This window comes from Bombyx mandarina, chromosome 05, assembly GCF_030267445.1.
Source record: "Bombyx mandarina strain Sakado chromosome 05, ASM3026744v2".
Classification (NCBI taxonomy): Eukaryota; Metazoa; Arthropoda; class Insecta; order Lepidoptera; family Bombycidae; genus Bombyx; species Bombyx mandarina.
In genome coordinates this window covers 8,721,834-8,749,069 of record NC_143212.1, presented here as the reverse complement: position 1 = coordinate 8,749,069, position 27,236 = coordinate 8,721,834, and the positions used below count along the sequence as shown (strand labels likewise).

Sequence of the window (27,236 nt, the reverse complement as noted above, 5' to 3'; positions counted from 1 at the left end):
GGACGTCTTATCCTTTAGGCCACGACGACTTCTTAAATTAAGTGGCAGTATATAAACCTAAGAGAAGCAGCAAGTGAAAATGGGTCTGATTTATACCCTTCTTAATATAAAATTAAGCAAGAAAAGACCAAATGTTATCCAGGGAAAGATGAGGTAATTATTACTGAAGAAGGAGCTGCTATTAAAATGTAAGCATTACTAAACTTGGCGCTATATAGGCTTTTAGATGTGATTACTTCGGATTTGGACTCTGCAAGAGAGCTACTGCTTATAAGCAAATAGACTTTGATAGAGCCCCAGGTCAAAGTAATTATAAACAAAAAACTGAAACAGAGTTTGATGATTCATCTATTTTCATGGTCAGTCTAGTTCCTATAAGGCTTCAGAAATTTGATGGAACAATTGTTTGGGAAAACGACCTACCCTCATCAACTTTTTATTGCCGTCCAATAATGTTTAAATTTACAAAAGAAACGTAGTCAACAGTGACAATTATAAAAGCTAGCATAACAGAAGAAATAGAAAATTAAACAAGTTGAAGTGAAGCATCAATTGCACATGATGATGATAGACGGCAAAATAACCTCATATTTGTCAGAAACATTTTCTGCTGTCTGTGATATTTGCAAAGCAAAACCGTCAGAGTTTTTTGGAGTGACTTGCTTATCAAAGAGAAAATAATGAAGAAATATTCCAGTATGGAATGCCATCTTTACATGCCTGGATAAGATGCATGGAGTGCTTACTTCATATCGGTAAATATAATTTTATTACTTCACAATTTTTTCATCGTGTGTAGTTTCCTGTGAGATAATTTTTTAAATGACACTTTTTTGTTTACGTCTTATCGTTTGGACTTCAAGAAATGGAGTTGCAAGGGGCGATGACAAAGAAAAAATAACAAACAAAAAAAGTGCTATACAGCAAGCGTTTAGAAAGGAATGCGGTTTACTTATAGATGTTGTCAAGCAAGGAGTAAGAACAATCAATGATGGCAATACTGCCAGAAGATTTTTCAGGGATGCAGAAGAAACAGCCCGCATAAAGGAATACGTAAAGATTTAATAGAGAGGTTTCACGTGATTCTTCAGACTGTTGCATCTGGAGAGCGCGTTTCCAATTTTTCCGAATTTTTTAGATACACTGCAGTATTGTATGTTATTTTATATCCCTGGTATTATATATGCCTTCCAGTATCCATAAATTGTTGGTACATGGCAGTGATATACAATAATAGCGAACTTTGGTGCCATTCGTATAGGTAAACTCTCGGAAGAGGCAGCGGAAGCTCACAATAAAGATTTTCGGAAATATACAGAGAGTTTTTATTCAAGAATGAGAAGTAGAACGTCGACTAATGAGGATATTTTACAAAATCTTCTTTCGTCTTCTGACCCGATGATGACTGATCGAAAGGTGAAACAAAATATATCATATTTAGAGAGATTGCATAATTAGAGACCTACTAAATGTATTGTTGTTAGGTATTATGTAATTACGGGTATCATTACGTGCTTTTACTTACTAATCCATATCAAATTTAACTTAAAAGCACTTACGAAAAAAAATATAAAGGTTTTTATTCTATGTATTTATTAATTTTTTTCGATCCTTTTATTTGGCAGAGTTGCAACTTTATGCACATGTTCATAGCATCAAATGATAGTAGACTAGACAAGGTATAAGGAAAATAAAGTTTCAAAGCGGGACCTCGCGGTACTTAGCAGGAATTTAATTTAATGTGACCCGCTCCATACAAAAAAATCACAAAACACATTTTTCTGACCAAACTATAAAGTTTTTGTAATTTTTGCCCAAAACAATTATTATTGAGATTAACGAGCTCTATCTATCTACATAATTTTTTTTATAAAAAAACAAAGTTGGTCCCTAAGTCACTAAAATCAAAGAATCGACCCACTGTGCGCCTCAACGATCTAAGGATCTATTCCAGCTACGCCCGGATGTGTAGGTCAGTTCAACGAGGATGGTAAGGGTGCTTGAGGGGCTTAAACCACCGAGAGTGCTTCTGAGGGATCTGACAAGAAATGTTTGGGACAATGACGACCTTGAGTTACCCCATCGCCTAAGTCGGATATGTAATGCGCGGCGGCCACGATAATAAGGTTATTATGTCGTGTCGCTCTGTCGAAGTAGCGTTCTGATGCTGTCTTAAGATTCTTCTTCTCAGTCGTACACTTCTGGCGGAGTGATCGTGTTTATGAATGTTTTATTGCCTTGTTACGGCTTTTTCGAAGCTTCTCCATCTCTCTCTATATGTGGCGGTACGTTTACATTCAATAAGGGAACACTTAGTAGATGACTTAATCTAGTCTGTCCACCTTGTGGGTGATCGGCCGCGAGAGCATTAACTGTCTACTCTTCCTTGAACCATTTATCGTTCCAAAGACCTTTCATTGCGGATGATATGTCCAAACTTATCAAGGATGCGCAATTCCTTACTCACAATCGACGAAAGCCTTTGTTTGATTTGGAGCTCTTTCAGGATGGAAACATTAATGCGATGAGCAGTCCATTTCATCCTCAGCAAGCATCTCCAGCAACACATCTCAAGGGCGTCAATCTTTTTACGACACTTTTGATGGATCGTCCATATAGGAAAATACAAAATATTAAGCACCTCATTAAGCGAACCTTGGTGTTTTCAGTTATGCGATGATCTTTCCAAATTTTTGTGAGCTTTTCCACGGCTGATCGTGTTACGGCACAACTTTTTTTATTTCATCCTCACAATTTCCAGTATTTGTGATTGTGGATCTCAGGTAGATGTAGCTCTGGACAACTTCGCAATTTACTATTTCATGTAAATGAGGTCGATTGTTATTTTTACGGTCCACTACCATCATTTTAGTTTTATCGCGGCTTATGGCGAGGCTAAAGTCGGTACTGGGTATTTCCAGAAGCGAAAGAAACCGTTCTACGTCGCCTTGTGACGTTGCAAAATGAGTAGTATCCTCTGCATATCTAAGGATTGATACCAGTCGACCTCCAATTGATACACCTTTGTCTGTTTTTAAAACTATCCGCAATATGTATTCAGAGTAGATATTAAAAAAGAGAGGGGAGAGAGAGTACAATACAATACAAATGTTTTTTTCTTAAGATAAATTTTGCAGAAGATGATGCATTCTTTAAGTTTCATGTTGTTAATGTTAATTTTGGTTTAGATCGTCGTTAAGGTCGATATTCTTCACGTACCATGGTGCACCGACTATCCTGTGGGAATGAATGACCTGGAGAAGGTTTATCTGTACGCAGACCGTGCGAGCGAACACTAGACTTCGTCTCACGAAAGAAGTCTCGCAGACGCGGCACTGCTGTCATGCGACGAAATGCTGCCAGCGTTTACAACTGAATTCCCAAAAATCCCCTAGTTAGAGGACCCCTAGCTAGTGGCAGGTAGTAAATAAAATTGAACAATTCGCTATTTTATGTATACATAAAAGAAATAAAACACAGTCAATAAATATAATTTTAATTATATTTTAACAACATGATTATGGTCACTCATTCCAGACGTACAACAGTCACTGCCTGAATCATAGTCATCCATATTACTTTCGTCATCCGACTCTGTTTCACTATCACTTGCTGTTGATATAATAATCCGGTCCATTTTTTCATCCATCAGCCCATCATTCCTAAAATATTCATCCTCTAAATGCTCCACATGTTTGCACTGAACAAATCAATATTCTGGAATCACGCTAGTAAACGCTTCTTCCGTCAATTTTAATTTTTTTTTCGGATCCTGGTCTACATTTTTCTCAGCCAAGCGTCTTTTTACAAGATTCCATATTTTTTCAATTGGATTAAGATTGCAGTGGTATGGTGTTAGTCTCAGAATTTCGTGGTTGTAGCTTTTTAAAAGTTCATCTACGGCATAAGTTGGTTGTCCTTTATTTTGTTTAATTAAATCAAACAATACGGCTTTCATCCAGGTCAGTTCAAAATTCATATTTTTTTCATGCAACCACTGTTGCATTTCACTTTTTAAATTTGCCATTGTTAGCGCTTTGTTTAGCTGTGTGCAGTGGTATGGTGCATTGTCCATAACCACAAGTGACTTTTCAGGCAAATTTGGGATTACCTTTTCAGTCATCCACTTTAGAAAATAACCGGAGTTCATATCTTTATAATAATCTGATGACTATGACTGGGATTTAAAAATTAATAGAGCATTCTCAACAAAACCATTTTCAGATCCAGCATAAGCAATTATCCACCTACTCCCGACAGACTCGGAAGTGAATAGCCCTGGCACTTCTGCACTTTGCCAACAACTTTTGGAATGTTTTTTTTTTTATTACTTAGATGGGTGGACGAGCTCACAGCCCACCTGTTATTAAGTCTTTTCTATGTATCTTGCGCGCCAAGCAGTTATATCGTACCGTTCCATTAATAACTACCTTTTTGTCTGGAATCGTTTGTATTTGAGTCGACTATTATCAAAGCCGGCAATGTGACTTTTGGACAATTATTGGTAAATCAGAAAAACGAATTATTGACTTTGTATTCCATTGACAGTCACAAAACGACATCTTAGATAAATAACAGGTTAAGTTAATACTTTATTTAATGCAGGTTTTGAACCGTATTCTTTGAAAGAGACGATTATATTCAAATCAATCTGTATTGACATATCAATAATTTTTTTTGTCCAAATGCACAGATTGCCACCTTTGATAATAGACGACTCATTTAAAAGCAATACTTTGCAGTATTCTATGTAGCGTGGCGCGGCTTCCTTCAAACCCAATGTCTTATTTTAACACTGCGAGTAATTTATTTAAAGTAGGAAGTTCTTTTTTTACCGTATAAAGCTGGTGAATTTTATGGCGAATAGCACATAGATCGATTCCATCCAAATCTATTATCTTTTACATGTGGGCGACTCTTTCTTGGTGTGACAATCTTTTTCGAAGTACGAGCCGCTACTTTTCCTTCTTGTTTTATCCTCGAAACTATTTACTCAGACACACCTGCAATTTTTTTAATAGATATAAATCAAAATAGGCACTTCAGAATTTTCAATAGTGTTGATAAACTTTAACGAAATGTTTAAATCTTAAACAATAATAAAATACTTTAATCTAACAATAACTACGAAACCATACAAAAGTCCCAAATAAAATGGTAAAAATCACATAGCTGGTAACCCCAACTAAGTACCTGTCATGACGCCTACTCTCTTACGAACATTGTTTATTGGTATCAAAACCCCCTGATTCTTCTGTTCTTCTTCACAAAACTCCTTCACCTTCAATATTATTTCTCGACCAACACTTTCTACAACTTTAGGCACCGTAAATAATAGTTTAAATACGACAAATGAATAAAAAACGCAGTGATAACGAACCAATGAAGTAGGAAATCTATGGAAATGAAACGTCAACCAAAATTTCGTGCCACTGTGACGTCATCTGGCCACAAAACATGGCGGCTTTAGTGCTGCACAAAAGATTTCAATGTTATCAGGTTTTATCGATAAACGTTCTTGGCTCATTTTATTTTAAATATTGTTGAGTATTATTTATTTGTAGAATTTATACTTTAATGGGAAGTAAGTAGGTATATTGTTATGTGCAAATATGATATGATTTAGATGGGTGAAATCTAAGACAAGTTCGTCCTTCGAATTTGCCAAGTAAACGATATGATGATTTTTAAAAGTTGCTACACTGATTTTATAAAGTTGTCGTTTGTCGCAAAACATAAAGATATGGCGTAGTTCAAAGCCATCAGCCCATTTCTAGCATGCTAAATGTTATCGTATTTTGAGTACGTGTTTTTCTTAGACTATTACAATCTATTTTAATTGTTTTGCTGACTCTAAAGTCCGTAACATACTACCGCAGCGCACCCCAAGGAAGGTGCGCCGCACCATTTGAATCACTTTCGCTTGAGAGTGATTCAAATTTTAAACTTATCAAGGGACCGCGTGAAAAAAAAAACACCTACAGAACATTTATTCATTAATTACAAACGTCATTCCTTGTGACTTCCTCTCTAAAATCACTTAATTATTAAATATTTAACAAATTTACAATAGTGTTTTACTCACTGCGGAATAAAACTATTTTATTTAAATAGTTCCGAAGAGATTTTGTCGGTAGCCTTTTTCCCAAAATATCTAAACTGAATGTCTAAATATGTTTTGATGATATATTTTAAAGTGGTATTTATGATTAGTGTCATGATCAATAGATTCCGACCGAAAAATGGATTTTTCGGATGAGGGCTCCATAATGAATTTAAATACATATAGATAATAGTTTTAGGACATCGACTTTCTTGAGATCCTATAAAATACGTTTTAATTATTATTTTTGTATGTAAGCATGATAAATTATGAAATTTTATATAATCAATCATATTAAATCGATATCATAGTCAATAAATAATGTACAACCCAAAACAGACGGCCGAACTAACGTGACAATGACATTTGGCGCGCTAAACATGGCGGATTTTTGGCCTCATTAGACGGAGACGGAGATATTTACGTATATTCATGTTTCATTTTATGTACGCACTGAAATACTGTTATATTGTTTTCCTGCGAGTTAAAGTGCTGAGTAAGAACGAGATAGATATATGTTTATGTATGTGCCTTCAAAATGGGTGCTATTTATATAAGCAATTGTACGTATAGAACAATATGTCGTGTCCCTACTATATAGGTCTATGTAACGAACACAATAACAACACTTGACAGCACCTGATAACGACAAACATGGCCGACCTGTCATATTAGTTCCATTTATCGCCGTGGGACTTCTTTCGTGAGACGAAGTCTACATTTGAGGTCATGTAGGAACGTATGCAAGTTTCGTAGAGTGTCACCTTGTTGCGAAGGGATAATTTACTTTGCTTTCAGATCCAGGGTAGAGTCGCATACTGACTTAATGTGGGGACCGAATTTCATCCCTCTATCAAGCCCACGGTATGGGTTGGTCAAGGATTTTGATGGCGGGAATGGAGTTACCATGCCTAATTTCTGACGAGATACTTACTAGCAGTGGTGTCAGACGGAAAATCCACAGAGCGCATAAAATGATAATATGCCTTAGCAAAAATAACAGAACATACGAAGACTTGACCTAAAAGTCTCGTTAATAGGGCCATAAATTTTTCAAAAAAAAGTCATTTATACTAGAAATCATAGAGTTAAGAATTGGCAGTATGTCTCAGTTCCGTTGCCTTTCTCTTCGAGAAAAACTCTACTACTACTACTACTACTACTCATATACCGGTCACTCAATTTCAGTAAAATACCACCATTTTACTGCGATTATACTTCATCCCATATCATCTCATCTCATGTCATTTCATTTCGTTTTCATTTCACTTCATGTCATGTTTCATAATAATGAACTTCATTTAATTTCTTAATATCATTTTCATATAAAAAAGTTACGTCATTAAAATTAAAATAAGATTTGACCTAAAGGTCTTAGTTACCAGATCATAAAATCAATTAAAAAAAAGGAAATTAGAAATACTATTGGGTGTTTTTTAGGTTTATTTTTTATGAATCTAAAACAAAACGAAAATTAACATTATCAACATGAAATGTAAAAAATGCAATTCATCTTCTGCATTAATTATCTTAAGAAAAAAAGATTTGTATTGCAGAGAGTGCTTCCTAGCAAATGTAACTCATAAATTCCGTTCTAGCATCGGAAAAAATAAAATATTAGGAAAGGCGGATAATGTTTTGATCTGTTTGTCGGGGAAGGAAGGCTCAACGGTTTTATTAGATTTGATTAATAATGCGTTATCCCTTGATAACCACAAGAAACTACGAATAACTCCAATTTTTCTACACTTGTGTAAGTAAATTTCTGAATCAAATTTAGTTTTATAACATGTTCCCGAATTAGGAAAGTGTTAAAGTTACCATTTTATATTATGGTGTATCGTCGTTTTTATATATTCGGTTTTATATAATGGTGTCGTTATTTTTTTTACTTCATTTTATAAAAAGTATAATTTGTGTCATGACAAATTCAAAATCTTAGAATATACCTACCAATAGTTTCACAACCAAGGCAGTTAAGTTCTACTAAGTCCCTACTACTGACTTATAATCTCATTTTGAAACAATTGACCTCAGTAATGTAATAATATAATTCTGTTGACTATTGATTGATCATTAATAAATTATGTTTGAAAATGCCTGAATTAGCTACCACTTTTCAGCCCATGCTTCAGTAAGCAATTTAGGCTAATATTCACATGCTTCCTGTTTATTTAACATTTATAATCATAGAATTAAATTTGTTTATTTTAATTAAAATAAAACTGAAAACATTGAGATTATTGCTGATTCAATTCACATTTTCATGAATAAATTAAGTTAAGTAATAGTTTAACCTCAATCTGTAATACTTGTGCTTTTTTGTTTTAAAATTGTTATTTTTCTTTAATTTTCATATTAACTTTGTTTTAAGAGTATAGGATGTCTTGGTCTCATTTTTGTTCAACTTTGGTAGTCATTCCTTACACATAAATATCGACGCTTGAAAGGCAAACGTGACTAAGCGACAAAACTGCATTGTACATAAATGATAGGCAATAACCATATTCAATGTGCAAAAAAAAAATATTTCTAGGTCTATTAACATCATTTCAATCTTACAGCTAGATTCGTTAAAATAGATTTTTTTCAGGTATTTTAACTTTAAAATAGTCTACTGTAAAGTTCACGCATTGTTGCTTAGTCTCATTTGCCTTTCAAGCGTTCATATACTCTCCACCCAATACCATCACTAAACATATTGTTTTAGGTGAAAACTACGAAACAATAAAGAATGTAATAGAACAATGTCAAAAGTACAATTATGACCTATATTCACCACATATATCAGAATATGTTCAATCCAAATCTCATATACCAATTGTGAATTCTTTACCTATTGTAAACAATGAACTTATAGAAGAGTACAATAACCTGCAAAATAGCATGTTACCAACAGTTAAAGATGATTTTATAACTAATATTAAGAGAACTTTATATATTAGATATGCAAAGCTTTTGAATTGCAAATATATTTTCACTGGTGAAACAACAACCACTTTGGCCACAAAATTACTTGTAAATTTAGCTATTGGACGTGGCTCTCAAGTACAGGGTGATGTGGTAAGTTAACAATTTATGCATATAATCAAGAACTGTAGTAACTTAACACGAGAAATTAGATTGCTGTGCCCTGGATTTTTTTTAGCTTTCCTGAGGTATTCAACTCTTGAACAATGGTAGCAACTTATGAACATAGTTGGATTGTAGGGCCCTCTGCATTTGAATACCTGAATATTAGTTATTAAAAAATAATCCAACTACCATTACTTAACTTACTAATAACTACTACTTTCAGGGATTTTTAGACAGTAGAGATATGGAAATCAAAATTATTAGACCTATGAAAGACATAAGTGAAGAGGAATTAAAACTTTATATCAACTCTAAGAATCTTAAAGTAAATGATAAACAAACATCCAAAGAGAATGAGCACACTAGCTTGCAAACAGTAATTAGTACTTTTGTAAGTAGTTTGCAAGAAAATTTTCCTTCCACAATTTCAACAATATGTAAAACTGCTGATAAAATTGGATTACAAGATGAATGTGACAATGAAAGGCATAATATGTGTGTTATTTGTCAAGTAAGTATTATTAGATATTGATTAAAAATTATATGGATGTTAATAAAAAATTTAACCTATGAATAGCATGATGGTGTCAACAAAAATATGTTACTGTGAAGCATGGAGTACTTTTTACTTCTTAAGCATAGGTGAAAATGGTTTTTAAAAGTTACTGGGTATATTTTCACTAACATTAAGCTTCAATTATGAGCATGTAACTCACTTTACTTAGTTTTCTTTGCAGGACAGAAGTATTAGGTTATATGTATATTACAGTAAAAGCTCCTTATTCACGCTTACTTCATTTGCGTTTTCATTACTCACAGATTAAAAAAATGCGACTCAATTCCTTTATTTGTGGATTTCATCAGTACATACACATTATGGAACATATACTCTGCAAATAAAGAGCTTTTACTGTATTGTACCTAAGAAACTCGTTACAGTGTTCCAAACTGTCTGCCAATTTTTTTTTTTTTTATTGCCTTTGTAGGCAGACGAGCTTACGGCCCACCTGATGGTGAGTGGTTACCGTCGTCCATGGACTTCAGCAATGCAAACGGCAGAGGCAAGCCGCTGCCTACCGCATTTCATTAACAAAAAAAATTGTTTCCATAAAACAATATTCCACAATTTTTTTGGAGAACTGAATATCTTAAAACACTATGAAATACTACTTCATTTAGAAATATCACAGCCCAAACGCTAGTCATTTCAGAGCAATGTGGAAATATTTTCTCTAAATTGACTAGATAATATCTTCCTCTATAGATACCATGATAATTATAAATATTATGGTTTTATAAATACAGTAATGTAAAGTGATAAGATGATTTGTTTCAGAGCATCTTGAAACCTGATGAGAAAGCAATCTCAGCTTTGGATGCAACAAGTATTTCCAAAATAGTTTCATTGAGAAAACATACAGACTCTGGTATAGATGTGGACATGGAGAAAAATGTTATTAACTCAACAATATTTCCTTATATTCATAATCGTCTATGTTATGCTTGCAGTAGAAATTATGCAGAAATTAAACAAAGCAAAATACCTAGTTACATTATTGAAACACAAAAATAAAGAAGTGCAAACTACTTAGTCTCTTTTTCATTTAAGATACTTTTTTTTTTGCCCTGTTGGTCGATCCTCCGCACATGATCCTCGGTTCGACACGACAGGGCGCGCGTTTTGTCGGACTGCCGAAGCCACCCTCCAAACGATGATCCTGCACTATAGCCCGAACGTCTGAACTTCGCCTCACTTTGTAGTCGTCGTGGCCTAAGGGATAAGACGTCCGGTGCATTCGTGTCGAGCGATGCACCGGTGTTCGAATCCCCGGCAGGTACCAATTTTTCTAAAGAAATACGTACAAAACAAATGTTCACGATTGACTTCCACGGTGAAGGAATAACATCGTGTAATAGAAGTGAAACCCGCAAAATTATAATTTGCGTAATTACTGGTGGTAGGACCTCTTGTGAGTCCGCGCGGGTGGGTACCACCGCCCTGCCTATTTCTGCCGTGAAGCAGTAATGCGTTTCGGTTTGAAGGGTGGGGCAGCCGTTGTAACTATACTGAGATCTTAGAACTTATATCTCAAGGTGGGTGGCGCATTTACGTTGTAATGTCCATGGGCTCCAGTAACAACTTAACACCAGGTGGGCTGTGAGCTCATCCACCCAGCTAAGCAATAAAAAAAAAGACAGAACCTAGAGATAGGCGAGGCGATCGCGGTCAATGCTGGAACCAAACAATTGAACCACTCCAAGAACACCTTACCAATTTCGGCCAATTTGCATAACTAGGCCATAACGCTTCTACCAGCAGAAGTAGGTGGCACTCCATCCTTGATGAAATATTATTTACGTGAATTTTTTTGCCTTGTAAGCAGACGATCGTACTTTCCACATAATGTGAGTCATCACCATCACTTATGCACATCAGCAATGCTAGGGGCGCAGATAAACTGCTGCCTACCACGAAGGGATCTCTTCAAACCTCGTTTGACGAAAGGCGTGTAATAGCTCAGAACCCCCTATGGAGAAAGGTTCATTCAAAACAACCCATTCCACGTAGTGATTCAAGATAGTTTGGACGAATTATGGTGTCATGGAAAAAATGGGATGAGACGATCTCAAATAATTCGGCAGAATATTCTTCTTGGAACATATTATACAAAACGTAGCAGATATTTGGGAGTCCCAGACCAAAGATCGGAGCAATATTTTGTACGGCAAAATGTCTATGCGTGAAGTACTGCTTCGCTCTGTTGAGGAATCACAGTAGGACATCTTTCCGTATTTATTTTATACGTATGGAGAGTAAAAGTAAGGAACACCATCTGTCTATTGCAAAATGTCAGCTGAACCTTTCAGCAGACACTTTTTAATACTAGTCCATTAAGGTGCCGCCACATTAGCAAGTGGAAAGGTTTAAAAAACAGCGCCAGCACACTTCACTCTGCTTAAAACTGCTATATTCATATTAGTATTTCAATTTCCTACACTAGCGCTATTTCGGTGAGACTTCCAACGATAACTTGCTGTATACAGATGGACACTTTTTCAACTTGTCCCCTATACAAGATGTTGCTCTTTATCTCAACCCTCCATACTATTACGAGCGTTAACGCTGGTAGAATGCGACATTGTCTAGGCCCTATTGATAAAAACGATTATTACCAACATATTAGTTCAATTTTGTATTGTGAATGAAAAAGCACATAATTTCATAAAACTGTCGTAAAATTAGTCGGTGAGTGCACCGTAGGCTGTGACCTCGTCTCCCTATTTAGAGCAATTAAAAAATATGCTCTTCTCCTCTCTGGTACATCAACTATCAGTAAATTTGCAAATGTATGAGATATAAATCCACGAAGCGGCGAACGCTTGTGTATATTAAATCAGATAGGTACACTCGAGTTTTCCCGGTAATATCGATGTCATGATAATGTTAAGCTGCGTTTTCACCAAACATGTGAGAGGATGGGTAACAAGGCATATATTTGTTAAAAACCAATAGAATCAATTTACTAGCCTCGTTCGGCGCAGGTCTAGTGGAAACGGCTCAGCAGAGTTAGGTTTTGCGTGCTACGAATGTGTTGAGAGGGATGTGTGCTAGGGACGAACACAAGCGAAATAATAGCAGTCACTATACGGTGTTTGTCAGAGGTTTTTATTTTTAATTTTTTTTGATTGCCCTTGTAGGCAGACGAGCATACGGCCCACCTGATGGTGAGTGGTTACCGTCGCCCATGGACTTCAGCAATGACAGGGGCAGAGCCAAGCCGCTGCCTACCAAAACGCATGTTCGGATTAAAAATGAGCCGGTACACATCCTCGCACCGCTCATCCGCACACCGTTTCACAGCGTCGCTAAAAACCTCGCACGGTTCAGAAGTCTAGCACATCTCCGGTGGAAACACACCGTTTCACAGCTTCGCACCACCCAGCTGCCTCGTACATCTTAGTTGAAAACGCAGCCTTAGTTCAGGTTATAAGCTACCTTTATGCGAAATTTCATCCAAACTTTCGCGTATATAACATGAATATAGACTATATAATATATAAGAAAAATTATAAACATGTAATATATTGACTTTAGAAAATATTTAATCTTCTATATATTTGTAGTTATCGAAAATTGAATTACGTTTAAAAGTAAATAAGTTAAGAATTATTATCTAGAAGTAGGTTCTTGGTGGTATGAAAATGTTTGTTATCCAGTTCAATCACTATCTTACCAAAAAATATGAGACAAAAAGTATAGGTTTATTTTTTGTTCTTCAAACACAAATAATCGAAACATTTACAGGCAAAGTTAGTATTGTTTATTTAAGAAAATTTTATGCAACAACTTGCAGTTATCACAATAAAATAAATTATACTCAATGAGGCTCACTCTTTCTCGCTCGAAGGTACGACTTGATTTCAGCTATGTATAATAATTATGTATAAGGATGCTAAATTAACTTATTAAAATATACTAATAGAAACAATATTCTGACACTGTCAAATGTAGGTAGTACTGGTCTCTTTTTATAAAAAAAAATATAAAAAGAAAAACTATTGAGTTAATATTAAAATTTTGTATTTATATCACACATATCTACATTTTTACTACTATTACATAAATACAAAATTTTAAACAAGTACCAACGAAAAAACTGCTAAAAGTAGCATTTCAAATCATATGTAATGCTCTCAGTAGTATATTATACAAGTAATTACATTTTTCAAATACCATAGGTTAATAAATGCAAAAGATCAAGTGCAATGAAACTCGATGTTCTTAATATTTATATTATTTTGTTTCAATAAAATTAATATCGAATTTCACGTACAAAAAATCGTGTTTTTTAATTTGGACATATTGAATCCCACCCACCACAAGATACTCGACAACTCAAATACATGAACACTTCCACAGAACTGTTTCAGCAGCAGTTTATAGGAGAGATAAAACACTTTAACAACAAATAAACCAGTTTTTACTAATTATTTAAACACTAAGTTATATTGTCTTTCCAAAACTTATTTAATTGGAATCACATCAATCTGTATAGTCAGTTGTACAGAGTAGGCATATCTCTCTTTTTCTCTGTGTATTTACAAAAGCAGCGGTCTCTTGTTGATGTTTTTTTTACAATGTCTCTTCTGGAATCTTGTACAAGTATATATAAATACATAGTATTAATAAGAGTGTTAATGACTCTTGTGATTACTCTGCAGAATTTACTGGTCCTTGCAGTGCATTAGGAGTAGGTGAGTTGGAAGTTGCCATTCGACCCTGCTCCTTTACGATTGGATCTGTAAACATATTAAAGACTAGTTTTTTAACCTTGTCTCTATGAATGAAATCACAATCTACAAATAACACTATAAGAAAAAATTCTTAACAGGTGCAAAATTTGTTTTTATCCTTCACTTTAATAAATAGTATAGTGCACTTGCATTCACTAAAACGGAATCTAGGCATTTCAAGCTTTAGTCGTCCCTAAATACTGTAAAAAAGTGACACGGCTAGGTAGCTCATAACGTTTCGCCTAATAATCATGTGCAGCTATAGAATCTATAACTAAATAAGCGAAAACAACACAGGTACTATTTTCTTTGGCCATCAACCGACTTTTTAGTTGCAATTGAGCTGTAGTTTGTAATTTGAAAATAGGTTTGTTCTTCAGAAAAAAAAAAAAATCACTTTCTACTCAGTTTGTAAACGAATTTTGCTAGCAGGTATCATTGAGCCTTAGGGTTATAATATAATTGTAATTAAATAGTCAGTTTCTTTTAATTCATAAACTAAAAGCGAAAGAGAAAATGTTACACATGAAATGATTTTAAACTTTGAATTATCAGTGTTTATTGTAGAATTATGATCATTGGCTGAACGTTAGTTTCTTCAGGCATGTTTCGAATATTACAATCAGTATTCGTAAAAGTAGTATCCCAGTACACATTGGTGACGTCAACCTTTAAATTTGATATCTATAATGTGCGATCGTGTAATAAAAATCAAACCCGCAAAATTATAATTTGCGTAATTACTGGTGGCAGGACCTCTTGTGTGTCGGCGCGGGTAGGTACCTCCACCGTGCCTATTTCTGCCGTGAAGCAGTAATGCGTTTCGGTTTGAAGGGTGGGGCAGCCATTGTAACTATACTTGAGACCTTAGGACTTATATCTCAAGGTGGGTGGCGCATTTACGCTGTAGATGTCTATGGGCTCCAGTAACCACTTAACACTAGGTGGGCTCATCCACCCATCTAAACAATAAAAAAAAAAAACTTACAAAAATATGGATGGTCCATTGCTTCACGAGCAGTGTAGCGTTCATAATGATCATAACGCAGTAAACGGTCAAGAAAGTCCAGTGCCTCTGGTGATACAAGATGTTGATTTTCTGAATGTATAAATCGCTCCCATCTCTTACGTGAGTGTCTGAAAACAATGTTTTGCCTATAATTTAACTTACTTTAGGAGAAGAAATGTTTTTTTTTCAATATGTCATAGAGTAAAAACTAGTGTATCAAAATTAAACAAATGGTGTCATACCTGCCAAGTATGTCATTAAACCGAGGATCCAGTTCTATATGATATTTATCCAAGTACTCAAACAATTCTTCTGTACCCAGTACTTTCGCAATACGTACAAGCTGGTCATAATTATCATGGCCATGAAAGAATGGCTCTTTACGGAAAATCATGGATGCCAACATACATCCTAGTGACCACATATCCAATGAATAATCATACATTTGATAATCTACCAAGAGTTCAGGGCCCTGTAAAACAGATTTGAATTATTCATGTTGAGCAAGACTAAAAACACTTTGTTTTAAATAGTATGTTGAACTTATCAAAACATTACCTTAAAGTATCTAGAAGCAACACGAACATTATAATCTTGCCCCGGATGGTAGAACTCAGCTAACCCCCAGTCAATAAGGCGTAACATTCTATGTTCATGGTCAATCATCACATTATGAGGTTTCACATCCCTATGCATGATCCCCATACTATGGCAATAATCTAATGCCTTTAAAAGCTCATATAAGTAGTATCTGCAAATTTATAACAATTACATTTAGAACAACATAAGGTTTTAGTTTATATATAAAACTATTTAAAATCAGTGAGTGATAAAATGTCCAGTAGTATTCAATGACTCACTTCTAGCATATAAAGTTGACAAACTGAAAACACAATGATAATAAAACTATTTAAAAAAGAATGTATTGCAATTTAGACTGATATTCCCTTAATTTTTGAACCTAATTATCTATAATAACACATATACACAATCTTCAATGAAAACAATTTTGTTTTATTTTTATTATTATTCAACAAATCTCAACAATTTCACACCTAGTCCTGATTTTACACAAGAGCTGAATCTACTGAATGATGAATACTGGTACAGTATTAATGCAAACCTGTTTTTACTAGTTTCAAGTAATCCTTATTAAATGTGATAATTTAATAATATCTTATGTGCAATATACATATTTTTGGAGTGCGTGTTGTTTTCAATGTTTCAATGGTGAAAATGTATTGTAAACTGGATACAAAATCACAACAATTTATAAGTGCCTGTGTAGGCCTACTTGAATAAAAACTGATCTTTGTTATTAAATGTTGAATAAAGAGATAATTTATAATGGGTTCAGCTGCATTTTTTTTATTTTATACTTATATAATAGGTAAATAATAACCCCAGTGCAAAAGGTTTCAATAACCTTTAATATTTAAATTAGTATAATTAAAATCAATATAATTTTTTACATATTAACTAACCTTATATCATAATCTGACAATGTCGAATATAGCTGTTTAAAGTCAGTATTGTTCACATGTTCAAATATAAGTGCGGGTGTACGCGAGACAGGGTCTTTGACTACAGCTTGTAAAGATATTATATTAGTGCCTCCTCTTAAGTTTTCTAAAATTTTTATTTCTCTTTTAATTTTCTTCTTTTTTACAGGCTGAAACAATGGAGACATGAGTAATTAATTTTATGATTGGCTTAGATGAGCAGATAGACCCCATGGTCTCCCTGATGTTAAAGAGTTACTTGAATCTACTTTTAAAAATGAGCTCTAGATCTTTATTGCAGTGGAATTTTAATTACTTCACAAAAAAGTATAATTAATGGATTTCATTATTAAGTTAATTACAATGCAAATAAACTAATAAATCTAAAATTTACATGCTCCAAATTTGATATTTAAGTGACTGCGCTTAGTCTGCTCTCTCAAGCCTGCCAAATAACTATATGGAAAAATCCTTTCAATTAAATGGGACTTGCATTATCTTGCTATCAATTGCCATAAAACAAAACTAACTTTTCAAGACATTAAAATGTTGAATTGAACTCAAAAAAGCAGACCCATATGTCAAGTAGGAAAGAGAGAAAAATAGTTTAGTTATCAAATCCAACTTTCAAATGTTAAAAATGTATTTGATACAATTAATCTATGCTAATGAAATATGTTACATAATTTCTCATTAATTTACTATTTAAACTTCATCTTGCAGTTTGATTTCACCTTGATCTCTAGATCGCTATTACAATTTGTTCCAGGCATTATTACAAAGTGAAAATACCCTATCTGCTACTGCAGTTGAAATTGACGAGAAATAAGTAAGGTTTCTAAACAAGTTTAAAATGCTCCATCGACCGAAACTGCTAATAATCACAAAATTAGTATTTATCTTTGTCTTTACATATTAGTTTTCAAGTATAAATATGCAAAAAAACAATGGTTTCCAAAATATAATTGTAATGTGCTTACCTTTAATATTTTAACTACACATTTTTCATTATTCGTAATATTTATTGCTTCAAATACTTCACTGTATTTCCCGCGACCCAGCTTGCGAACCAACTGATAATCTTCTTGGTTGCCCCAGTCAACTACATAACTTTCGTAATCCCAATATTCCCTTGGACGTTGTGAGTTCACATCAGCGTAGACCCTCGCTCTACTAGGTACTGCCATCGTACTGTGCCTTTGTAAACCAAAGGTTTTATCTGCGATAGTCTTTCCGGAAATCGCGTACGTCTTGAGTAGCGTTACTGTGAAAAGAAATCATAACCTTTTTCACTAAGCACAAAGTTACACTGTGTTAAATTGTTTCGATATTACAAACAGTATCGTGAGCAGTTGGGTTACAAGTCACTTTTCAATTATAGTATTGTGAAGGATAACCTAAAAACGACATCCAGCTCACTATAACTGAACACTAAAACAGACACGTTTAAAAGTTTATAGTTACTGGATTTCTTAAATTCTCATAATTTCAAATCACATGCACTTGGTATTTCTATTCATAGTATCTGACGCCATGAAATAAAATATGAAAGTGCTTTCAGTAAGAAAAACGCACGCCATTACTTGTCAAATGATCTTATGTTCATTTTTCATCCATACCTAAAACATTACTGTGATTATTCCTACTCTACACTATATAACAGTTTCAGAATCCATAGAACTTTTTTGATACTAATAATTAAAGTTAAAACTAAATTAAATAATTCACTTTTTTTTCAACGAAACCGGCTCAAACCCAGCAAAACTTCAAGATGGACGCCCACCTATCCCTATCCATCCATCTGCCTACTCTACTCTACAAACGAACGCGACAGTGCTGCCAGCCTAACGTCCGTCTGTCTAACAGTACAGATGCTCATTAATGTGGTATTTATAGCTTAATAATAATAATAACCTACGTATTTTGCTTTTGGCCGTACTTAAATTATAGAAATCATATTGAACGCTGGACTTTATGTAATATATACTAAAGAAACTAAGAATATGAAACAAAACTTAATTTATAACTATATTTATTATTGTCATTTAAGATATTCATTAAAAAAATTGACTAAACTTTTAGATGTACTTGCCTTGTTCTTTATTGCTGTAGCAGGACAAATAAGTTCAGGGCCCACTTAATCAATAAGTGGTTTCCGGACAAGCAAGCTTTTTGATGAACACATTTAAGATAGTCTATTTACTATTTTGCTGTGTCTTTCAGAAGCTCAAATCTTCGTATTATCAGCCATGCCTTTAGTAATCGAGCCTAGATTTCACATGTCCGTACAATCAGACCACGATGGCATCGTTTCCCTTTTCTCTTGGTCATAATTATCTAACTCAATTAACCTATTGGTGAAAGGATGTCTTATGTAGTCACACGATAGGGTATCGCCACCCTACCTATTTCTGACGCGAAACAAGAATGCTTTCCGGTCTGATGTGTGGTACAGCCGTTATACATTGATAATAATTAGACTACATATCTCAGACCGGATGGCCTTTTCGCTATGATGTCTATGGGATCCGGTAACCACTAAACAACAGATGAGCCATGAGTTCGTTCTTTAAAACCAAAAAATATATATTATTTTCAATGTATGCTCTAGACAGATTCTTAGTCATGTGTTTTTTAAACAAGTAAATTATCGCGAGTTTGTGTCTACGATTTTGTACTCCAACGAAAATTGGAAATTTGGATTAAACAAAAATTTTAAGAGTTTGGCTATGTCTTAAGTTTTAGTAAACTATTTGTTGCCTTAGTTGAAGTTCGTGTAATTTCCCGCCATTTTTTAAAAAGGATAGCAAAATGTTATCTACCTATTTAAATCTAAAATCGACTATGAGGTCGTGTTATCAAAGGCTGCGACACAAACTTACAATAAAATCAAACTGTGAGAATAGTATGAAAAGTAGAAACAAAGCTTAAAACCTTAGAGCATACGATAGAGTAGAAAGATGTATTAAAATTGACTGTGAAATGAAGTTTAAAACCTCCGGAGCTGATTTAATGGGTAGTCAAATTAGCATTGTTTCTCGTTGAAATAAAACAATTGCCACAAACAATATTCGCACTCCATTTCGTGACATAACAACAGATGACAGCACTTTTAAAGAGTAAACTTGTCTGACGGCGGGGATGTTTTTTTTTCCCTACTTATGCTGATAGCCTTGAGAGGCTATTTCAGCTTCGCCCTAACGTTTGTAGGTGAGCTCGCGGGGCTCAACCGGAGAGTTGCTAACACTGACCCTAGAAAGAGCAGTGCTTCGCAGAATCTACCACCGGATCGGAAACGCGACCTACTGAGAAGATCCGGCGAGAAACTCAGTGGGCTGTATCTATGGGTTAGTTTGCTCGTCGAGCCCTTCGTCGCAAGCGACGGGTTCGACGAGGACGGCGACCGGTGCTTGTGGTGCCTAAAAGCACCGTTAATGGATCAGGAGGATCCGTAATGACGTGCTTTGGGCGACGTCGATGGTTTACCATTCGGTCTACTGGGTCGGGTATGTAGTTTCCAGCGGCTACGATGAGAGGGTTCTCATGTCGTGCCGCCTTCTCAAAATGGCGCAGCGATGCCGACTGTAGATATTTACTAAATGAGTCGAGCTCCAGGTCATCGTGGAGATCCACGTTCCTAAGGAACCATGGCGCTCCGACGGCTATCCTGCAGAATCGGGATTGAATAACCTGAAGAGATTTCAAGTGGATGCGGGCTGCGTGAGCGAACACTAAGCTTGCATACGTCATAACGGGGCGTATACAAGTTTTGTAGAGAGTTACCTTATTGCGGAGGGACAGTTTGCTTCGACTACAGTGCATTAGGTAGAGTCGTCCTAGTATAAACGCGGCGCTATCGCGTACCGTTTTTATGTGGGAACGGCGGGGAATTCACTGTTAATGAATGCAGTAGTTTCAGCTATGTACTTATAAAGATAAACTCTATGACGGTCGCGCCTGGCGCGATGGTAAGATGGAGTTATAGGGATCATCTCGACTAATGCTTCAGAGCACTACTCCAAAGCATCGATATAAAGCACAAAGAGAATCTAATTTCTATCGTAGAACCAGAAGTTTCAAATAATCCCAGGGAATGTAAGAGAATTGGTAACTGTACCCCATTAGAATGGGATTGATACAAGCAGACTGCTTGAAGCAGTGACAAAAATGAAGGAGACATGCGACATGTACGGTTGATCTTAGAATTATGAACGATTTGAAGTTTCAGTTTTTTTTTATCTAAATCATAACTAGATAATACATAGTCAGGTCATAAATTCTGTCACATGTTTAATGTAAAATAATTGAAACAAGTTTATTCATTATGTAACCATTCATATACCAAAATGAACTTAACAAAACATAGATTCTTATGACACTAAAGTTTATTCAAAATGACCTCCGCGATTTTGAATACAGGCCTTCAATCTGCGCGGCCAGTCATCTATCGCAGCACGAACGAGGTCCATGTCAATATCGGCGGCTGCCTTAATCAAGGATGTCTTGAGTGACTCCAAATTGGGATGAGGCTTTGAGCACGCCTTTTTTTTTTTTTTAAGATATTTTATGACCTGGTAACTGAGACCTTTAAGTCATGTCTTATTTTTAATTTATATTCATATTTTTATGAAAAATGATAATATGGAGTGAAACGAAATGAAATGAAGATGATTAATTTGAGATATTAATCTATTGGGATGAAATGACATGATATGGGATGAAACATAATCTTAGTAAAATGGTGGTCATTTACTGAGATTTTTTCAGTGGACTTTTTGGAGGATCCCGAGAAGTTACGTCCAGAGGCTTTGTTTCATTTTCCCACGTTTGTGCACTTTCACAGATATTAAATAGTTAATAAACCACCATTATTACACATTTAAACCCGAAGAAACACTAAATAGACAAAATAAAACAAATCACACAACTTCACTCCTCGCGTTCCCGCCAAAAAGTCTGAGCACGCCTTTTCCTCCAAGTGTTGCCATATCTTGTAATCTAACGGATTCAAATCTGGACTGGAGGAGGGCCAGTCTTCGTGCCGGATGAAGTCGATTTCACGCGCCGCTAGCCAGTCTTGTGTGCTCTTCGCTCTATGAACTGGCGCCGAATCTTGTTGGAATACCCAGTGCCTGTTATTGAACATGGTATGAGAAACAGGTACCACAAGGTTCGTCAGGACTGTATTTTGATACACAACTGCATTCGTTTTTACACCTTTCTCACAAAAATGTACCTCTGTTAAGCCCCAATAAGAAACTCCCAACCATACCATGAGCGAGGATGGAAAATGACCTCGTTGGACACGCGGAATACGGTTGCTCGCTTCTTCATTACTGTGTGCGTACACCTTATCATTTTTTTTGTTGTAGCTCTCTTCTACAATTCTAAAAATTTTTTCATCCGAAAAAAGAATTTCCCGATATTTTTTTCCCGCGTACCGCTTCAATAAAGCGCGGCATCTCTTCAGTCTCAGGTCCATTAGACGAGCATTCAAACGATTTCCTGTTTTTCTTCGACATGCCCGAAGCCCTAAGTCTTCATTTAACACCCTTTTCACCGTGGTTCTGCTTAACCCCATCTGAAGGGCCAACAGTTTCTGCTTACGTTTGGGATTTCTTTGAATTCGCGCCTTCACAGCTTTTATCACTGTTGGAATCCTAACAGACCGAGGGCGACCACTTCTTGACTTGTCATCTACACTAGAGTCTTCATTGTATGGTTTGATGGTACGATAAACGAATCTTTTGGTTATATTCAAAATTTTCAGTATGTTAAAAATTTGAATTGGCGCGTAACCGCAACGATGCAACGCAATAACTGCAACACGGTCTTCTTTAAGCGTCCACTCCATATTTAAAAATGAGTAAAATTCTAAATGTATACTATTTTTATTTTCATGAACAATTCGAAATTCGAATTCAATAAACTTTTTTGTGGCCAGCATTCTAAAAGAAAAGTTTTTACTGTGTGACAATACTTATGACCTGACTAGGTATAGGAAATAACCACACTCATAGAGCAAACGGGATTAGGAAAATCGAATAAAATTGCTAAGGTTTTTTTGCAAATTTTGTGTATTTTCTATATTAAAAATTCAAATAGTAATGAACCTGGAGAAATAATTAACGATTTATTAAGCTGCTGTGGAGTAGTTTTATATGAAACTTACATTAAATAAATCAAATTAATGTGAAGTGCGTAAAGAAATGCTATCTAATACATTTTAAACTATAATTAATAGTTATTAAATTAACATGTCCAGGGCTTTTAATTGTATGCTTTACACAGGTGAAACATTGACACTATCAATTTTGTACATTTCGCAATAAAGATAGAGTTCCATTCTTATAAGACAACATCGTACAGTATGCTTAGTGGGAGTTTTTTAACGTTCTCGATAGCGCAAAAGTTAACTCATGTTTGTATGGAGTTGGAAAACACTGCTCTCTTAATATCAAACCAACAGTGTGGCCTGTCGATTTAAGACCTCTTTCATGACTTCGCACGAAATATGTTCTATTATGTTTAGATTTGGGCTGTTAACTGACCAAACTAACACAGAAACTAATTTCGATGTGAGAAATTCCATAGCGGTGCGTGCAGTATGCATTGGATCATTGTTATGCTGGAAAATCCAAATAACCGGAAACACGTTTTCGGCATAAGATAACGTTGTTTCTTCCACTATATTTTTATATTGGAATTGATCCATGTTTCCATCATTAGCTTAACAGGTCCAATATCATGTCCAGAAAAGCACCCCCAACACATTTCCCGAATCATGTTTTAATTTAAATTTTGTGTAGGTACTTGGTTTGAATGGTTTATTCGGAGGAAGTCGTACATACCGTTTTCCATCAGAACATACCCTTTTTATTGTTGTCTCCTCAGAAAAAATAACATTTCCCACTATCTAACAGTCCAATTTCCACAGCATCTTGCAATTGCAAGCCGGGCTCACCTATGGCTTCGTTTCAAGATGGGCACCTTCCTTTTTCCTTCGTGCAACTTATATTCTACTAAACGCCTTCGAACAGTGCGTGTCGATATTGATAAAGGGTTGTTATCACCAAAAAATATTATAAAAATATTATTAAAAATTATTAAAAAATAAAAAATATTTTCTAGGCTCATTCGATCATTCTGTTGTGCCAAACGAATATTTTCATCATCTCGATAAGATGATTTCCTTTGTTTAGGTACACGCGAAACTTTTGGAGTAGTTTGATATGACGTAGTGTGTGGTTTATTTGTATTGTTTGAGATATCTCGTTTTTACCATCGCACCACCCGGCGCGGCGCCCGCCACCGACACAGTGTTGTCTCCAGAGATCTTTTTTCCACGTACCATCCGGCTTTGGAATGAAATCCCCTCCACGGTATTTCCCGAGCACTATGACATATTATTATACTTCTTCAAAAGAGGCTTGTGGAGAGTACATAACAGTAAGCAGCGACTTGGCTCTGCCATTGCTAAGGTCCATGGGCGACGGTAACCACTCACTATCAGGTGGGCCGTACGCTCGTCTGCCCACAAGGGCAATAAAAAAGTGGCAAAATGCTTCGCAGCATGGAAAACCATCGTTTTTGAGCACTGCAGAGGGCGGGCTATGTTTTTATTTGACCAGTTCTTCTTGCGAAGTTCTCATATGACGCAACCACTGATAAAGACTTACAGCACTAAAATTATATGAATAATAACACAGTGTTTTCTATTTAAATTGGAATATAAACTATTCAGCGTTCTTAATTGTATGACGAGCCAGTAAGCAGCAATAAGTACTGGGCTCAGACCTAATCTGTAAAGTGTATCTATTTATTTTTTGCCAATCATGGGTACCGCTAGTATTGAATGATTTTGCGATACCTCGGGAAATATGAAAAAGTACATGTAATTAGTTATACTTGTTAGATTAAAAAAACCTTCCCTTTACATAAGCATTCATAGTTATACAGAGGCTGCACTAAAAGTATCGGGAATGGAATATTTCCACTGTTCCTGTCATATTAAAATCTTTTTAATTGAAAACTCCTTGGTTTTAAAAATCGAATACCATTTATTTATTTAAAAAAAGATTCTTGGTCTTGTCACGAGGTTTTGTCAAACTTGTCTAGTCGTTGAGAAAATGGAATTGACTCGAGAAAATTCAAGAGCGATGATTTATTATGAATTTCGAAGTGGTTTAACACAAAAACAGTATGTTGACCGGATGATTTCTGCATTTGGTGATGAAGCCCCATCCAAAACCACAATTTATCGTTGGTTTGCTGAGTTTCAACGTGGACGTGTCAGTGGTGATCCCCGTCAAGGTCGTCCAAAAACTGCAGTCACCCAAGAAAACGTTGATGCTGTGCGTAAGCTGATTGAGGAAGATCGACATGTGACATACCGCGAAATTCAGGCAACTTTAGACATTGGCATGAGTCAAATACAAATAATCTTGCATGAACAATTAGGTGTAAAAAAGTTGTTTTCCCGATGGATACCGCATTCGCTCTGTGAAGAGCAAAAAGCGGCTCGCGTTACTAGGTGCGTCAGAACTCTCGAAAGATTCCACGCAGGATCCTCAAATGCTGTATACAACATTGTATCAGGTGACGAATCCTGGATATACGCCTACGAACCCGAAACAAAAAACCAGTCACGAGTTTGGGTGTTCGAAAATGAGTTAAAGCCAACAAAAATTGTTCGTTCACGGAGTGTTGCAAAAAAATGGTGGCCACGTTTGTCTCCAAAACCGGCCATGTTACGACTATTCCTCTTGAGGGACAAAGAACGGTTAATGCAGAATGGTATGCTAGCATTTGTTTGCCACAGGTCGTTTCTGAACTCCGTAAAGAGAACTGCAACCGCCGCATCATCCTCCATCACGACAATGCGAGTTCTCACACCGCGCACAGAACAAAATAGTTTTTAGAGCAAGAAAACATAGAATTATTAGACCATCCGCCGTACAGCCCCGACCTAAGCCCTAATGATTTGTATACTTTCCCTAAAATAAAGAATAAATTGCGTGGACAGAGATTTTCATCACCTGAAGAAGCTGTGGACGCCTACAAAACGGCCATTTTGGAGACCCCAACTTCCGAATGGAATTGTTGCTTCAATGATTGGTTCCATCGTATGGAAAAATGTGTCAAATTTCGCGGAGAATACTTCGAAAAGCAATAAATACATTTTTAAATAGTAATGTTGTGTCACTTCGTTAATTCCCGAAATTTTCAGAGCCGCCCTCGTATAACACGGCTGTCACCTATAATTTGTTTTCTGGTAGTTGCACTACCTTTGTCATAAATATAAATAGGTTAACATACAACATAAAACAATATAACGCAGAGCTAGTGTTCACTCATACAATAACAGGTTTACAAAATTTCCACTCAGATTGAGCATGCGGCCTTTTACTATTAAACATGCTTTAGTTATCATCAACTTCCAGCCATTTCAATAGTGACGGTTAGTTTCAAAAAGGTCGTAAGGTAAATAATACAGTATTAAATTCAATGCGTGATTCAGCGTTAAACCGCGTTTCTTAGATTGGTATAAAAAACAAATTATTACATTTTATGTTAAGATTTGTAAGGACCATGCTTTACATTAAACAAGGTAGGTATATGCCAACAAATTTGAAAAATATGATATTTTCATTGTGGCTACTGATTAATTGTAGCACTTACACTGCCCGCATTTAATCGTGTCTAGAGTAGGATGGCTTACCACATGTTAAATAAATTAACTTATTAATCTCCACGATTTTCATATTTTCTTAGTGTTTAGAAGACTTCGGGCTCATTCTTAATTTTTTCTTTTTGCACAGAGAACGATTTACTCGAAGAATAAAACTTATACTTTGGTGAATAAAATTTTATTATATCCAATAACAATAACTATAAACTGAAAATAATGTTGTTATATATTGCACGAATAAAACGTTTTATGTTATTTAGGTTCCATGCCAAATGGTAAAAATTAACCCTACAAGGGTTCAATTTAGATCTGTGGCTCTCTCCTGCGTCATAGCTCTTTTCATCGGGCTACTATCACGGAATAAATGTAATTTAGAAAGTTGGTTTATTTAATGAACTGGCAATAAATATAAAAAGTTTTGTGCATTATACCGAGGGGTGAAAGACTATTTGGTTCAAGCGACATTTGACTTTACAGAAGAGCCATTTAAAGTTTAAAATTTGGAAAAAATATCATGACAAAAAACTTCTTCAGCTATTTGAATAGGTTATATATAATTGA

General features: G+C 35.4%; 2 protein-coding genes and 1 pseudogene across 5 annotated transcripts; 1 reads left to right on the top strand and 2 right to left on the bottom strand.

Moving 5' to 3' along the window:
• Window positions 1–2,773: 2,773 nt before the first annotated feature.
• On the bottom strand, window positions 2,774–4,318 carry LOC149502950 (uncharacterized; annotated as a pseudogene).
• Window positions 4,319–7,303: 2,985 nt separating this feature from the next.
• Ctu2 (Cytosolic thiouridylase subunit 2) lies at window positions 7,304–10,765 on the top strand. Its single transcript, XM_028181600.2, has 4 exons — window positions 7,304–7,856; window positions 8,814–9,166; window positions 9,402–9,689; window positions 10,515–10,765. The coding sequence occupies exons 1-4, from the start codon at window positions 7,592–7,594 to the stop codon at window positions 10,749–10,751; spliced, it is 1,143 nt and encodes a 380-aa protein (XP_028037401.2). The 5' UTR covers window positions 7,304–7,591; the 3' UTR covers window positions 10,752–10,765.
• A 2,655-nt stretch (window positions 10,766–13,420) lies between these two features.
• CkIIalpha (casein kinase II subunit alpha) lies at window positions 13,421–18,872 on the bottom strand. 4 transcript variants are annotated; one of them, XM_028181988.2, is made up of 7 exons: window positions 18,604–18,872; window positions 17,965–18,248; window positions 16,967–17,154; window positions 16,041–16,233; window positions 15,725–15,954; window positions 15,462–15,610; window positions 13,421–14,479 (listed from the first exon to the last, which is right to left on the bottom strand). In XM_028181988.2, the coding sequence occupies exons 2-7, from the start codon at window positions 18,169–18,171 to the stop codon at window positions 14,391–14,393; spliced, it is 1,056 nt and encodes a 351-aa protein (XP_028037789.1). In that variant the 5' UTR covers window positions 18,172–18,248; window positions 18,604–18,872; the 3' UTR covers window positions 13,421–14,390. The 4 variants fall into 4 exon arrangements, with proteins under 4 accessions (XP_028037789.1, XP_089583523.1, XP_089583525.1 ...); XM_089727397.1 differs by having other exon boundaries at window positions 18,568–18,845; XM_089727399.1 differs by having other exon boundaries at window positions 18,449–18,819.
• Between the last annotated feature and the right edge of the window lie 8,364 nt (window positions 18,873–27,236).

What these genes read in the sequence shown, in the direction of transcription:
- Ctu2 (XM_028181600.2), top strand. Translation starts at nt 7,592, where the DNA reads ATGAAATGTAAAAAATGCAATTCATCTTCTGCATTAATTATCTTAAGA. An exon ending in TCCAATTTTTCTACACTTGT is followed by an intron (nt 7,857 to 8,813) that starts GTAAGTAAATTT and finishes ATATTGTTTTAG; the next exon opens with GTGAAAACTACGAAACAATA. An exon ending in CTCAAGTACAGGGTGATGTG is followed by an intron (nt 9,167 to 9,401) that starts GTAAGTTAACAA and finishes TACTACTTTCAG; the next exon opens with GGATTTTTAGACAGTAGAGA.
- CkIIalpha (XM_028181977.2), bottom strand. An exon ending in TTGCTTCTAGATACTTTAAG is followed by an intron (nt 15,955 to 16,040) that starts GTAATGTTTTGA and finishes TCTGTTTTACAG; the next exon opens with GGCCCTGAACTCTTGGTAGA. An exon ending in TTTAATGACATACTTGGCAG is followed by an intron (nt 15,611 to 15,724) that starts GTATGACACCAT and finishes CATTGTTTTCAG; the next exon opens with ACACTCACGTAAGAGATGGG.